This window comes from Temnothorax curvispinosus, unplaced genomic scaffold (assembly GCF_003070985.1).
Source record: "Temnothorax curvispinosus isolate PA1 unplaced genomic scaffold, ASM307098v1 QBEX01006213.1, whole genome shotgun sequence".
Lineage (NCBI taxonomy): Eukaryota > Metazoa > Arthropoda > Insecta > Hymenoptera > Formicidae > Temnothorax > Temnothorax curvispinosus.
In genome coordinates, this window is record NW_020215993.1 from 1 (window position 1) to 13,983 (window position 13,983).

The window sequence follows — 13,983 nt, forward strand, 5'->3', positions numbered from 1 at the left end:
GGTAGATTCTTTCCCGGACATTCATTTCCGGTCAAATACATACGAATACGGTAGAGACCTCTGTCGGGTTGGGTTAACTGCGAGTCCGTATTTTATGTCACACGTGCATGGAAAGTGGCCCATTACGCACGCGACGCGTGCGTGATAAACCACTTTCCACGCACTTGCAACATAAAATAGGGTATGCAACACGTGCGTGAAGTTAAAAATCGGGTGCGGTGACCGCACTCGCCTTCGGCTCGTGCGTCAACTCCGCACCCGTGAATTTTCATCTTCCAGCACTTGTTGCACAAATAACTATCATTTATTACTAGCTGGTTACCCGGGCTTCGCCCCGGAGGACATATGTAATAAGACACGCAAATATATGATAGCGTATATTTATATTTAACGCCAATAGATTTCCGCATCATCCTTTTCTCTCTCTCTCTCTCTCTCTCTCTCTCTCTCTCTCTCTCTCTCTTTCTCTCTCTCAATTGCAAGAAATGTGCAATAACTTTTCTATCACTCGCGACAGTCACGAAAGCCACGAATTGAAGTGACTGTTGACATATAATATGTGAAGCCAGCAACTTCATTTCAACTGTTATCGAAAAATAATACACATCGTGGCAATTAAACTCATCCTCGAAAATTAATTAAATTTTTCAACCGGTTTAAAAAAAATTAATTGTTATCGAAAAATAATACACATCGTGGCAATTAAACCCATTGTAAACGCCTAAGTATTAAACATTGGCTATATGAAGGCGGAGAAGGAGGCAAAAGCAATAATTTCTTCTTGAAAATAATCTCTTTAGTTAATTCGCAAGAAATATAAAAAAGCAATTGAATTGCAATATCAAGCATAAACATAAATTGAGAATTTATAAGAATTGTACATATACATTTAGAAAATCATAATCCCTTCCATGAATAAATCATTCGAATCCCCGATCAGAGTGTTGGAGACCAGTCTTCCATTCAATGCTTCAACTCGCTAAGCAGTTTACCAAATTTCAAGTATATGTGAATACCAGAAAAGTAACGCAAATCATTGCAACTGTCTCTTTTCCTGTTTCACAGAAAAGATTAGAATAATCAAACCAAAATACAGATCATCAATTCACATGTCAAATTATACATAGGGTTGTGTGGGGTGATGTGCAACATGGGGTGATGTGCAACGTTTCCCATTCGTCTGCATGTCGACATTTGACAGAACCGCATACTGTCATCTATTTGTGTCAATAGTACCTTGTTTTAGATAAATAACTCGCGAGATGGCACGCACCCTGGTTTGCTATACGAAAAGCGAGTTAAATTTCTCGAGCTCAATGTAATTTTCGCTTTTTACATTCATATAGTGATTTCGTGAATTGGTTTTAGGTCATCTTATAGGTAAATATTTTTATATTGTTAGTTTTTTAAGTACTTTTGATAATCCACAGCGATTTTGTGATTTTCTTACGTTGTGTTGGTGTCGCGCCAGTCCGCGCAAAATAGCGTGTTTGGGGTTATGTGCAACACTTTTTTTGGGGTGATGTGCAACACTCATTTTTCGCTAGTTTATTGTTATTTTACGATGGAACATGTGTATATGAAGTGTTTTAATGCATTTTTCAATGTGTTTAGTCATTATGCCACGAAAGTATAAAAATAAGGGTATCGCTGTTCCGGTCAATTGCGAGCTAATTTGGGCAGCAATAAAATTGTTGAAAAGCGATCATCCGGTTGCGTTTTTCCTTTCATTATATTAATTTTTAAGCGATAAATAAATAAGAAATCAAATAAAAAATGAATTTTTTTTGTAAAATTTCCATTTGTCACAGGTCAATTACAATACAGTGAAATTTTTTGTTCACCAGATTTTGATTAATTTGTATTTAAGAAGCCCAAATTTAACATTTAAGTCGATTGATGTCGATATTCATGCATTTTTTACCTTAATTTTACCTGTGTTGCACATCACCCCAAGAAAATTTGAAAATGCTAAAACAGACGTTTTTTTTTTGAAAACTCGAAAATTTTTTAGGAAAAATTTAAAATTTTGAAAATCTAATCACGCAGAATTGTAGTATTTTTCTTCCTCTACATTATACAGCCATGATATATTCAAGAATTTGATTTTTGGATATGTTTTCCGAGCAACGCGTGAAAGTGTTGCACATCACCCCACATAACTCTACAATAAAATATAAATCAATGTAGAACTGATTAGATAGAATAATTAGTTGTATTTCAATTCTATCTATCAAACGATTATTGTCCAGAAGAATGAAAGAAATGAATCTTTCTTTAATTAAATGTAAAGTTAAGTCCTTTGATACGTAACTAAAGTAGACTTTCTTTATAGGATTTCAATCTTCACTTCTGTAATTAAATAATTATTCCATGTAATTCCACCAAGATAAAACATAAAGCATATAAAATCTTATATCAAAGATGAGTATAAATCGGTATTATACTTCTGAAACGCGTAGTTTGACTGAAATCTTAATAGAAAATTTATTCCTTCGTTATAATTACTCGCGGTAATTATTCCTAGTAAAACTAATTGATAATTAGAGTATTTGAATATGTATTTACACGTAGAAATGCACTTAATCGATAATATTTAGAAAGAGAGTGTAATAAAGATTCTTTACTTGAATCTACGTCGCACGCACTATATATGGAATTATAACGCAAAAAAGATATTTCGAAGTAATATATACAGTCTTAGTTAGTCTTTTTCCCGATAACTAGGATAAGTAAACGGATAAAATACTAAATAATTTCACAATAAAAAAGTACTATTTGTCAGTGACTAGTATAACGATATGCAAAATAACAAAAGAAATAATGTGCTTAAATGTCGTTGCAACCGTTTCCTTGACTTTATTTATAGACGTCTGTGTCCCAAAAAATGGACGGAACAAACATGGCCTTGTCTAATAAGACCAGAGCATACGTCCCACAGTAGACGAATAAATAATGAATACCTCCATGGCCATACAAAGACCAGAGCAATAAGATCTCGAGATCTCCTGTAACCAAAGATCCTCTTAGTTCGATCGACTGTAAGCGAATAGCGATATCCGCTGTCTTTGGTCAGACGATTATGACCACCAGAAATGATCAATGGCTCAACAGGGAAATCATCAAGTTACCTTTCTGTTGAGATCCTCCTTATGCAGGAACTCGTCCGTCAAATACCAGGAAATGGCCTCAAATTGCCATATACTTAGTGTGAGGACACAGGGCGGTTGCCCTGCCTCATGAACATGAGATCGTTCTCTCCTGAAATGGCCGCCCTTTGTCGCCGAGTCCTTGCGTAATAATGGCGCGACTTGAGATAATAGCCGTGGATACCTTCCTTCAATCGTCTCTCTGAACGTTGTGTCGTACCGATGATACGAATTCTTATATCAAACAGATATCTTGTCTGTTACTTATTATACACTCGTCTCGATAACGTCTCTCGCTTCGAGAGAATTCTACGGCAGAAGGCCCACGAAGTGACTCAGAAAGATGTTAACGCAACGACGGACTATTCTCTTCTTCTTCTTCTTCTTCGTATGTTTATTGGCCTGCTTTAGGCAATACTGCCGCGAAAACGGCCAGGGCGAACCAATAGTCTTATGAGCCGTGAGGCGTGTCTTTTTCCAATTGCATTGACGCAAGTATGAGCCGTGAGGCGTGTCTATTTTCAATTGCACTGACGCAAGTATGAGCCGTGAGGCGTGTCTTTTTTCAATTGCACTGACGCGAGTATGTGTAGTTGTGTGTGTATGTCCGCGGTGTCGGGAACTCGGGTTAATGCCGTGGGTTTGTTAGGCCCAAGGAACTGCGCGGATCACTTCCCGCTGCGGCCGACGGACTATTCTCGAATGTCTGGATCGCCGGGCCGAACGCGCGGTCTCGCGTTTCCCCACCTCTTCCCTCATCACGTGATGCACGCGTGATGCGGGAATCGGTGCGCAGTGTTACCATCTCTTACGCTTTCAATGTAGTGACAAAACTAGAGTTCCTCTAGTAAGAGTTAGGACACCCCGGTCTGACTCCTGATTGGTTCCGTCATTAATGGGGAAGACGTTAGTGGGAGTGAGACAAAGCTATAAGTGGGAGTGAGACAAAGACCCATGAAAAGTACGAGTGGAGAGGCTGTCTCAGGCTGTCTCTCTCGATCGTTCGCATAATTCCCTCTTAATGGCGGACGGTGTCCTAAGGGCCTAAGCAGAATGGCTGTCTTGGCAGTGTTTTATGCCTTAAGTCTTTGTCTTATGTAACGCACAATACTGTACGGGCCTAAACAGAATGGCTGTCTTATAACCTTAGGCAGTGTTTTATGACTTAAGTCTTTGTCTTATGTAACACACAATACTGTGTTAAGGTGGGAGCACATAAAATTGCAGGAGCCATGAGCAGAATGCAGAACTCATATGCGCATGCGCTATGGTATTTGTAGAGCTCTACAGATACCACAGCGCATGCGCATATGGCTTCTGCCTTCTGCTCATGGCTCCTGCAATTTTATGTGCTTCCACCTTTAATGTTTCCTGTCTTGTGTAGTATACGTCGCGTATACTACACAAGACAGGAAACATTAACATAGTATTGTGTGTTACATAAGACAAAAACTTAAGGCATAAAACACTGCTTTAAGGTTATAAGACAGCCATTCTGTTTAGGCCCTTACTAGAGGAACTCTAGTTTTGTCTAGAGTTTCTCTAGTAGACAAAACAGGCATGACCCGTTCTCTTGTGTGTGTTCATGGAACCTTTAGTAATTGACTTTAGATACTAGACTCTCTATCTTTCTCTGTATTATCTATTTACGTGTGCATTTCAAACACCCATCCTCAAAAAATTAATAAAATTTTTGAACCGGTTTTAACTAAATCGATACGATAGATTAATGTAAAAGCATATACAATTCTTTAAGATTCAGTCAATTATTTCCCGAAAAATTGGAAAAATGTCTGATACCGGTTTCCAAAAAGATCAGTAACGAAAAATTACACTCCCCGGGAAATTCTACTCTTGTTTTATTTACAATTCTTTAAGATTTGGTCAATTATTTCCCGAAAAAGTGAAAAAATTTTTAATACCGGTTTCCAAAAAAATCGGTAACAAAAAATTATACACTTTATGGCACTTCCCGGGAAATTCTACTCCTGTTTTATATACAATTCTTTAAGGGTCAATTATTTCCCAAAAAATTGGAAAAATTTCAGATACCGGTTCCAAAAAAGATCTAGAAACTCGAGAACTTCTCTATTTTGTAGCCAATCAGTACGATCTGCTGCTGCTTTTCACTGCCCATGAAACACATTGACCTAGTTTACATCGATCACTTGATACGCGTATTAAATAGTAAATAACTAGTAAATAAGTCTGATTATTGGCTGATCAGTTCAAATATACTATTTGATACGCGTATCAAGAGATCGGTGTAAACTAGGCCATTTAGGCTGCGGTCACATGGCATGTATTTTCCGCGTAAAGGCTGATTTATAGAGGCCGTATCGTTGATTTAAGCCGTAATCTTTAAGAAATTGACCAATCACAGTCGATTTTTCTTCTCACATTCGACTGTGATTGGTCAATTTCTTAAATATTGCGGCTTAAATCAACGGTTACGGTCTCTATAAATCAGCCTTAACGCGTAACCGCGTAACCAGACAAACTTGCATATCGCATAAACATAAGCATAAGAGATTTGATTGGTCCATATGCATGTGCATAAGGAAATAGACCAATCCGTTTCTTTATGCACATGGTTATGCACCTATGCAAGTTTGTCTGGATTGACCTTCAAGGTGTGGATATAGCTTTAAGCGGGGAGCACACACTTTTGCACAACGCATAATGCGTAAGCATAAGAAAATTGATTGGTCTATTTCCTTATGCACATGTGTATGGACCAATCAATTTTCTTATGCTTACGCATTATGCGTTGTGCAGAAGTGTGTGCTCCCCGCTTTACACCAAACATTGGTCGCGTTCAGCAGATACAACTGTTGAGTTCGTCTTATCAACACTCTACGTTGATTGGTTGGTTTTAAAAGTAAGAACCAATCATGTTCGACTGCTACTGAGCAGCTTGGTCTGCTGAACGCGCTCATTCCTAATTTTGTGTGCAATGGCCTTAACTTCATGCGCTCGACGCTCCCATGTAAAAGCACCTTTAGAGTTACCCAGATTGAATTTCTGAACGCATCCCTGAGATATCCCATGTGTGTGCATATCGACCGTGAAATATAATATATATATATATATATATATATATATATATATATATATATATATATATATATACAGTTCTTATTTGCTCGCTTTACAAAGTTCCAGAAGTGAGTTGTCAAAAGTGACTGTTTATTTTCATTATTATACATTATAACATACAAAATAAAGCAGATATACATAAATTGTATATTTCAGATAATTATATAAGTTTTAATTGATTACTTATATACGGTGAACAAGTGAGATGTCGACATCCGAGCCATTAGCGATAGTGCAATCAAAATTTGTGTCGGGCGAGACCGTTGTAACTGTATCCTTTTCTGAACTTAATGAATAGCAGATATATACTGAGAGCTTTTCAGCAAGCGACACAAGTCGATACAAGTGTCGTTCTGTCTTTGTTACTTATTGCCAAAAAAATAAAGATAGAAAGACGTTTTTGTCGACTTGTGTCGCTTGATGGAAACCTCTCACTGTCATTGATCGATAGCAATTTATTATTGTTTAAAAATACTATGTTGAATTATAAATCATTTTATTATCACATTTTGATATTACTGAATAACATACATTTTGCAATGCCTTAACTATATTAATCTAAGGCTACAGAAGCGTCATTAATACAAGGCTGGATACAATCTTCAAGATATATAGCTCTTATTTACAAAGGCACAACCCATGCTTTAGCAATCTTTCTAACTTCAAGAACACCACCACAGGTGTATAGCGATCTTACTCTGGAAGGAATATTGCCTATTGATCAGGATTTCAAATGTGGTATAGGTATCTTTCAAGCTTTTCTATATGTTGTATATTAATTCTATATAGGATATTAGGTAATAAGTGGCCCACTCTTTGTAGGCAGGTCAAAAAGTTCTTTCCCATTTTGTACATTTTTCATTAATTATTTTGAAACTTACAAAACAAAGACTTTTTGCTTCAGTTTAATTTACTCTACCTGTCCACGAGAAGTGGTTAGCTTATTATCTGATACTTTGTATATTGATATAATTATGAACATTAATTGAAAAACTATACGTGGTCTGTTAAAAATTTTTTCTGAGCGTTTATAACAGTGCTTTAATACAATAGGCGATTTTTGGCGTGACTGGTATAAGCAACCAAAGGGTACCAAATTGCACCAGAACCAATAGCAACCACCGATAGCAACTTTGGTATATGTATCAAACCATACCAAATGATCGCCAAAAATTGTCTAATGTTATACCAATGTGCAGTAAGCACATTGCAATGTGCAGTAAGCAGTGCTACCAGCAGCGATCTTAGCAAGTAACTTCCTGTTTATCATGTCTTTCTATTGTGATTAGTTATCGTGCTGTATCGCTTTGTTTATGAGAGCATTGTAAGTGTTCTGCGATTTTCAAGATGAATGACAATACGTTTCACAACCAAGATATTAACATCAAACAAGCAGTGAATCATTAGTAGTATTATTTTGAAGTGCTAAAACATCTGCGAGAAAATTGTCAGGGAAGCACAGTTGTCTCCGTTTTGGCACAAAACTCACAAATAGGCATTGATGTGTGTGTGGACACGTCGTGATAGAGGAACCAGGATTTGTTTCTCCACAGTTCCAGCCTTTTTCTCCTGACATTTTCTCGCAGATATTTCAGCACTTCAAGATAATATTACCGATTCATTGTTTGATGTTAAGGTGATGCTGGAGTCGTCTGTTTTATCGATAAAATTACCATTTTCTTTCTACTCATGTAGTGTCGTATTAATTTGACAGAGTTAAAAATGCTTCTCCATAATAGCAGTACATACGTCACTGATTCAGGGAAACTCCGATTTTATATAGAAAACAAGAAAAAATTACGGAATTACAGATTTCCTTACCTACTTTTATCCTAATATGGCGTCTCGAGTTATAGCGATCGCTGTCAACTCATCACAAGATGTGCTTCATGTAAAAGATATACCATTGATACGAACGTGAAAATGAGTCTCCCTGAATTGCACAACAAGAAAAACATCGATGAATTCTCCAAATCGAGATTATAAATCTAATACAAGAGTACATCAGTTGTATGACGATTCATGCGTATGTGTCACATGCTATCCCCAATTATAAGTTAAGGGGATCCTGCAGCCGTATGATTTACCGACATTATCGTTAATCAATGGATCTTTTAATTGGCTTTACAGAATTGCAAGTTTTTAGTCTAGAATTAAAGTCCGCACAAAAATCTAGGGTGGAAAACGCGATTTTATATCAAAAGCACCAAAAAATTAAAAATATTACTTATTGGGGCACATACACAGCTGTCACCTGACGACAATATTTGCTTAAAACAAAAATTCTACAGTTTATACGTACATAATGTTTATCATCCACCCTTGGGAAAACATGTAGGAATAATATCGTGTAAGTAGAAGTAAGATTCAATGCGTACAAAAAAAGATCCATCTAATAATTATTTTAGTGATGCAAATACGGATGCAGGATGACAAGAAGAGCAGCAACAGTAGTTGCCGGATCTTGCGTAAGATGGCGAGCAGTCGAAAAAAGGACAGATGTCATTTCGTTAGACAAAGACAGATATAGGGAAAACAAAATTAGAAAGGTTGACCTCGAGGAAGTTCGCCAGTCACTGCAGGATCCCCTTAAGTTCCCCAATTTATAATATTTCATAAAAAAAAATTAATTTAATAATAAAAATAAGTAAAAATGCAATTAAAAAATAAAAAATTTTTGAATTTCGGTAGAGTCTATCTTATTTAAAATAAATTATTTTCAAAAATAAATAAAGAAAGTTCCTTAAAAAATCGAAATTATTAAAATCTCATCTTCACCAATGGCTTAAAAATTTCGAAACTAAGTCTTGGATTTGAAATTTTTTTGAAAAAAGTCAAAACAGTTGCATTGAGAAAAAAATATTTTTTATTTAAATCCTAAAAAAAACAGTTATATTAAAAATTTTATCGATATTTTCTTCGAAAAGTACAGTGAAAAACGAAAAAAAAGAATTACCTCATTTTTTACAATATCTTTTTTCTTAAAGTTATAGGCATTTGAAATTTTAAACCGCATATTTTTGAAAAAACCCATACCTTTAGTATGGGTAAAGATAAAAATCTAAAAAAAATCATGAAAGCTACTTTTATTTAGTACAAAAACAAAAAAATTTCTGCCAAATCAAAAATGGTCGAGGAAAATCCTCGGTGATTTGGCATGGAATGCTCCATATTTATTTATATCTACACTTCTAAATAGATAACTATTTTGAATTGGATTTAAGTTTATTTTCTACTTCAAAGATTTCAATTTACATCAGAAACGTGCTCTTTTAATAAACATACTTTTTTTAATATACAGGGTATCACCAAATTTGCGCCCATTATTTACACAATGATATTCCTTACAAAAAATTGAGTCGAAAAGTCCTGAGCTATTTTTTTCTATAATGCTTAGTAAAATAGTAATTAGTGAGTAAAGTCAATCCACTCAGTGCCGTACAGTAGGCCGAGTTGTGGAAAACGCGGCCAAAATTCTATAACTTCAGTAAAAATAAAAAAAAAATTGTTACATCAACATTTAAATAAAAGATCTTAATGTTATTTTTTCTTATTTTATAACTTTCCTTTAATAGTTTTGCTGTAATTATCATATTAAGGGCTTTTTCGGATGTTAAACGAGTAATTACTGTTTGTGTATTTTTAACTACATTAGTACTTTTTGTTATAATGCTAACGGCTTTATTATTTCCGCTTTTCTAAGATTTGAAGTAGTAGCACTGTATAATTAATTAACATTATATTGCTTTATTATTTCAGCCGCTTTTCTCCTTTTTAATCTTGCACTAGCATTGTCGAAAGCAACTAATGGACGGCCAGGAGGGTCTTTCGTAATAAATTTCTCTGTAACAACTACAAAATAGGAATTATTATATAATAATGTTATACTCTCACTAGTTTTGATTGTCATATGACTTAGACGAGCATCTTGTGTTTCAAGAGATACGGTAATTGCGTCAAGAACAAGCGATTTTGAAAACATATATAGTGTCATCGCATTTTGAGGAAAAAAAGGCAAAATAAACAATTTTAACTTTTGCTTTATCGGTCATTACACTGTCATGTTAATTATAAATAAATTATACACAATTACAGTTTGGAAAAGATACAAAAGGTAAAGTTACCCTCCGAACAAATAGTAATAGATAGCAAATTAATTATAAAAAGATTACATACATTTGATTAAAAGATAAATATAATATGCTATTCGTTTTCTTATAGTACATTTTTTTTACTTGTTTGCATATTTTTATTAATGTATTATAATAGTACTATAACGATTTTTCTATCTTTAGTGATTTAGGTATGTAATGAAAGAGACCGCAATCACACTAAATGATCAAATAACTTCTTTATCCGCACTTAAATGAAAAATATACTTAAACTGGATACTATACAGACCATTTTTTTCCAAGAGACTTAGCTTACACTTGCTTACATTTTTAATAATAATAACGTTTATATGTATAATTCGGGCAAAGAAAGGCCTCTTTATAATTATAATACTTTACAAAAGTTATCACTATATGTTGAATTTGCTTGAAAAATAAAGGGAAAAAATAAAGATTTTAAAATGTACTATAATTATTTTATGGATTATATTAGCAAATTTGCTGCAAACTTATAGAAATAGAATTTTAAAGTACAAATTCCTTACTTTTATTAACAACCGTATATTTTCTATGAACAAATAACTTAGATTAAATGTTATAGTGAAATAATATTTTTGAAGTGTCATATAATAAGACTTATTGTTAGTAATTAAAAATACGTATTTAAAAAGTCGTAAAAAATGAATTTTGGCCTCGTTTTTAACGATGTGCGCCGTCCTTTATCCGACCGTATGTCAGTGAGCCGCGCGCCTGGTAGTATGAGTGAGCGCATACTATAAGTACTAGGCGCGCGGCTCACTGATGTACGCTCGGCTAAAGGCCTGTGTCAAGTTCTAGCATCGTGGACACCGGCCTTAAAAGACAGTGCTGGTTGGATTGACTTTATTCAATAATTACTATAATTACTACTGTATACAATTAACTTTATATAGGGTGTTACATGACATACAAATCAAAAGAGTACGTTTCTGATGTAAATTAAAATAGAAAAAATTCTTTTATATGTAGGGTAGGCCGGGGCACGTTGTCACACGGGGCACGTTGTCACATCGGCTTTATTTAAAAAACAAATAATCAGAGGGCAGCACCCGTCATTCCCAAAACGTGTTAGTGTATGCCCATCTTTGGTGTGTTTACAGTGTTGAGATTGCTCCAGCCGTGTTGACGTAAAATCAACTTGAAAGTTTTTTGCGACCGTAAGTAAAATTTTATTGTCTAATATTCAACGTACTGGACATGAAGCTTATATTTTTTTAGAATAGACCTTTATATTATCTTAAAGTATGTACTTTTACCTACCGCGTGCAATACTTAACCTTATGAATATCTCAAACGTGTCGGCCATGAGGCTGTTTGAAGTAAAAAAATGCCTTCGGGGCACGTTGTCACTACAAAAATAATACGTTAATTCAAAAATTTTAATGTCATAGGTGCAATTGGGATATGGTGCGCTCCTACAAACGGAAAACTGCGAGAGTAGTCGAGTATCAATAAGTTGCGCATTTGAGTGGAATTCTTGTATTTAGATTAAGACGAAAATTTCGTGCTTTTTGTACTTTTTTGAAATAAAATAAATGTTTCTGTGAAGGATTTTACTTTTTTACATTGCAGAGCACTATAATATATTGATATTTACGTTGAATATAGTTTTGATAACATTTTGCATGCAATTACATTTGATGTGACAACGTGCCCCGGTCACGGGCACGTTGTCAAAAGCGACCTGTCGTTATTTATTGTTATGTAACAACTGTAGAGTAACAATCACACAAAATTCGATACTGTCCAATTGAAGCTGAGGGTTTACTCGAAATTTTGGCATATCAAAGTACTCTTAAATATTGAATGTAAAAAATACAAAAAATATTGAACAAAATGTGTGACAACGTGCCCCGGTCTACCCTACATATATGTATAATATATACATACATATGTACATATCTTTTTTTATGCTTTGTATGTGAGGGAAAAAATTAATCAAATTATTTACTTAAAACAAAGGAAGGAACGATGAAGAAATGAGAAAGAAAAATGTGATAATAAGGATCGAGAAGGAGAAATGGGAAGGGAAGGAATCAAATTGGGAAAAGGTAAAGGAACTATTCACAGAAGGTTTGAAGGTGAAGGTGAAGATAAGAGAGGTGAAAGTGATTGGCCAGAGAGGGGCCGATATTAGGGAGGCTGGGGGATGAGGAGGAGAAATGGCGTGTGCTGGAGGCAAGGAGGAGAGCGGGGAATAGAATAGGGATGAAGATAGATGAGGACAAGTCAGTGGAGCGGAGGGATAGGGAGAGAGAAGAGAAAGAAAGAAGACTAGAAAGGAAGAGTGAAGATTGCAGGAGCGCAGGAAGATCCGAGGAAGATGAGATCTTCAAAGGGATGGAGGAGAAGCTCCTCATGGACTCGGATGAGGAAAAGGAGGATAAGAGGAAAAGAGAGTGGGCTAAGTAGGGAGGAGCCGTGACAGGAAGGAGGGAAACAGAAGAACACAACGCGGAGGAAGCAGAGGAAGAAGAAGAGGGGTACGGGGAGGGACCGGGAAAATAAAGATTGTGAGGTCGCAAATGGCCAGGAGGTAATACGGGGATGTGTTGTAAGAGGTTTGGGTACGTTCCTCACAAAAACGCTTTGTAAGCCCTACGGGGAAAGGCAATAAACTAATCATACATACTTAAAACAATTTTGCAATAATTGTAGATTTAGGGCTTTGTGTTAAAGCTTTTAAAAATACTTGCATTATTTAGTTTTTAAATTTGAAACAAGTTATTGTAGTTTGTGTTTCTTTTGATTTTTTGTCATAAAAATATAATTAAAGTAATTAAATCGTGTAACTAAAAATTTTGCCTGTTTTAATTTGATTTTTTTTATTATTTAAATAAATATCTGTAATTAATTAAAAATTCCCTAATTAAAACTTCTTCCTTTCTTTGTTTTTTTAACTAAAGATACTAATGGTGAAGCACAGGATGGTCTTGATATATACATGAATATCACATCGAGAAAACTTCGTCTGATATTTGAAATGAAACTTGGAGAAGCAACCAGTTCCTTAGTATCAGAGATATTTCGAGCGATAGAAAGTATGTACATGCGCGTATGCATCTGATGTAATTTTTAGCAGAAGGCATTTATAGAAGATATTCAAATAAAATAATTGTGATTTTAGTGTATCAGACAGCTAAGAGCCCAGCGGCAGAATTTTCGTGGATCGAAAAGCTAACGAGAAGTACAAGAAATTTAACTACTGGTGGTAAAGATATGCAAGATGCTGTCGATTCTGTGAGTTAATGTATAATAATAATAACAAATGTTATAGAAATAAATAAGAGTGATGGAATCTGTTGTAGAGTAAAAGTTTATCTTTTACAGTTGCTCAATCTTGAGAATCATGATTTAGCAATACCAAGACAAAGCATCGCCTCTGGTAGATCTCCAGTAGCTGCAAGAGAATCGGTGGTACGATATCAGATGGCCTGTAAAGAAGATGATTATACGTATAGTAAAACATTTCGGTTCGTTATCCCACGTTATTACGACTTTGCATTCCAAATCTTTTTTTTTTTTTTAAATTAAATTAAAAAAATGTGTTCGTGCATATCACGATTATTCATATGTAACATGAT

The 13,983-nt window shown here is 35.0% G+C and overlaps 1 protein-coding gene across 3 annotated transcripts in view; it reads left to right on the forward strand.

The window, feature by feature from the left end:
* The first annotated feature begins 6,254 nt into the window (after nt 1-6,254).
* Nucleotides 6,255-13,983, forward strand: part of LOC112455570 (type II inositol 1,4,5-trisphosphate 5-phosphatase) — a 49,353-nt gene continuing 41,624 nt past the window's right edge. For 2 of the 3 annotated variants that reach the window (XM_025017580.1, XM_025017582.1), the window contains exons 1-6: nt 6,255-6,316; nt 6,405-6,519; nt 6,812-6,992; nt 13,306-13,440; nt 13,527-13,639; nt 13,730-13,872. In XM_025017580.1, the coding sequence (XP_024873348.1) occupies nt 6,454-6,519; nt 6,812-6,992; nt 13,306-13,440; nt 13,527-13,639; nt 13,730-13,872 (638 nt within the window). In that variant the 5' untranslated portion in view covers nt 6,255-6,316; nt 6,405-6,453. The remainder of the gene's footprint in view (nt 6,317-6,404; nt 6,520-6,811; nt 6,993-13,305; nt 13,441-13,526; nt 13,640-13,729; nt 13,873-13,983) is intronic. The other variant, XM_025017581.1, reaches the window with a different exon arrangement.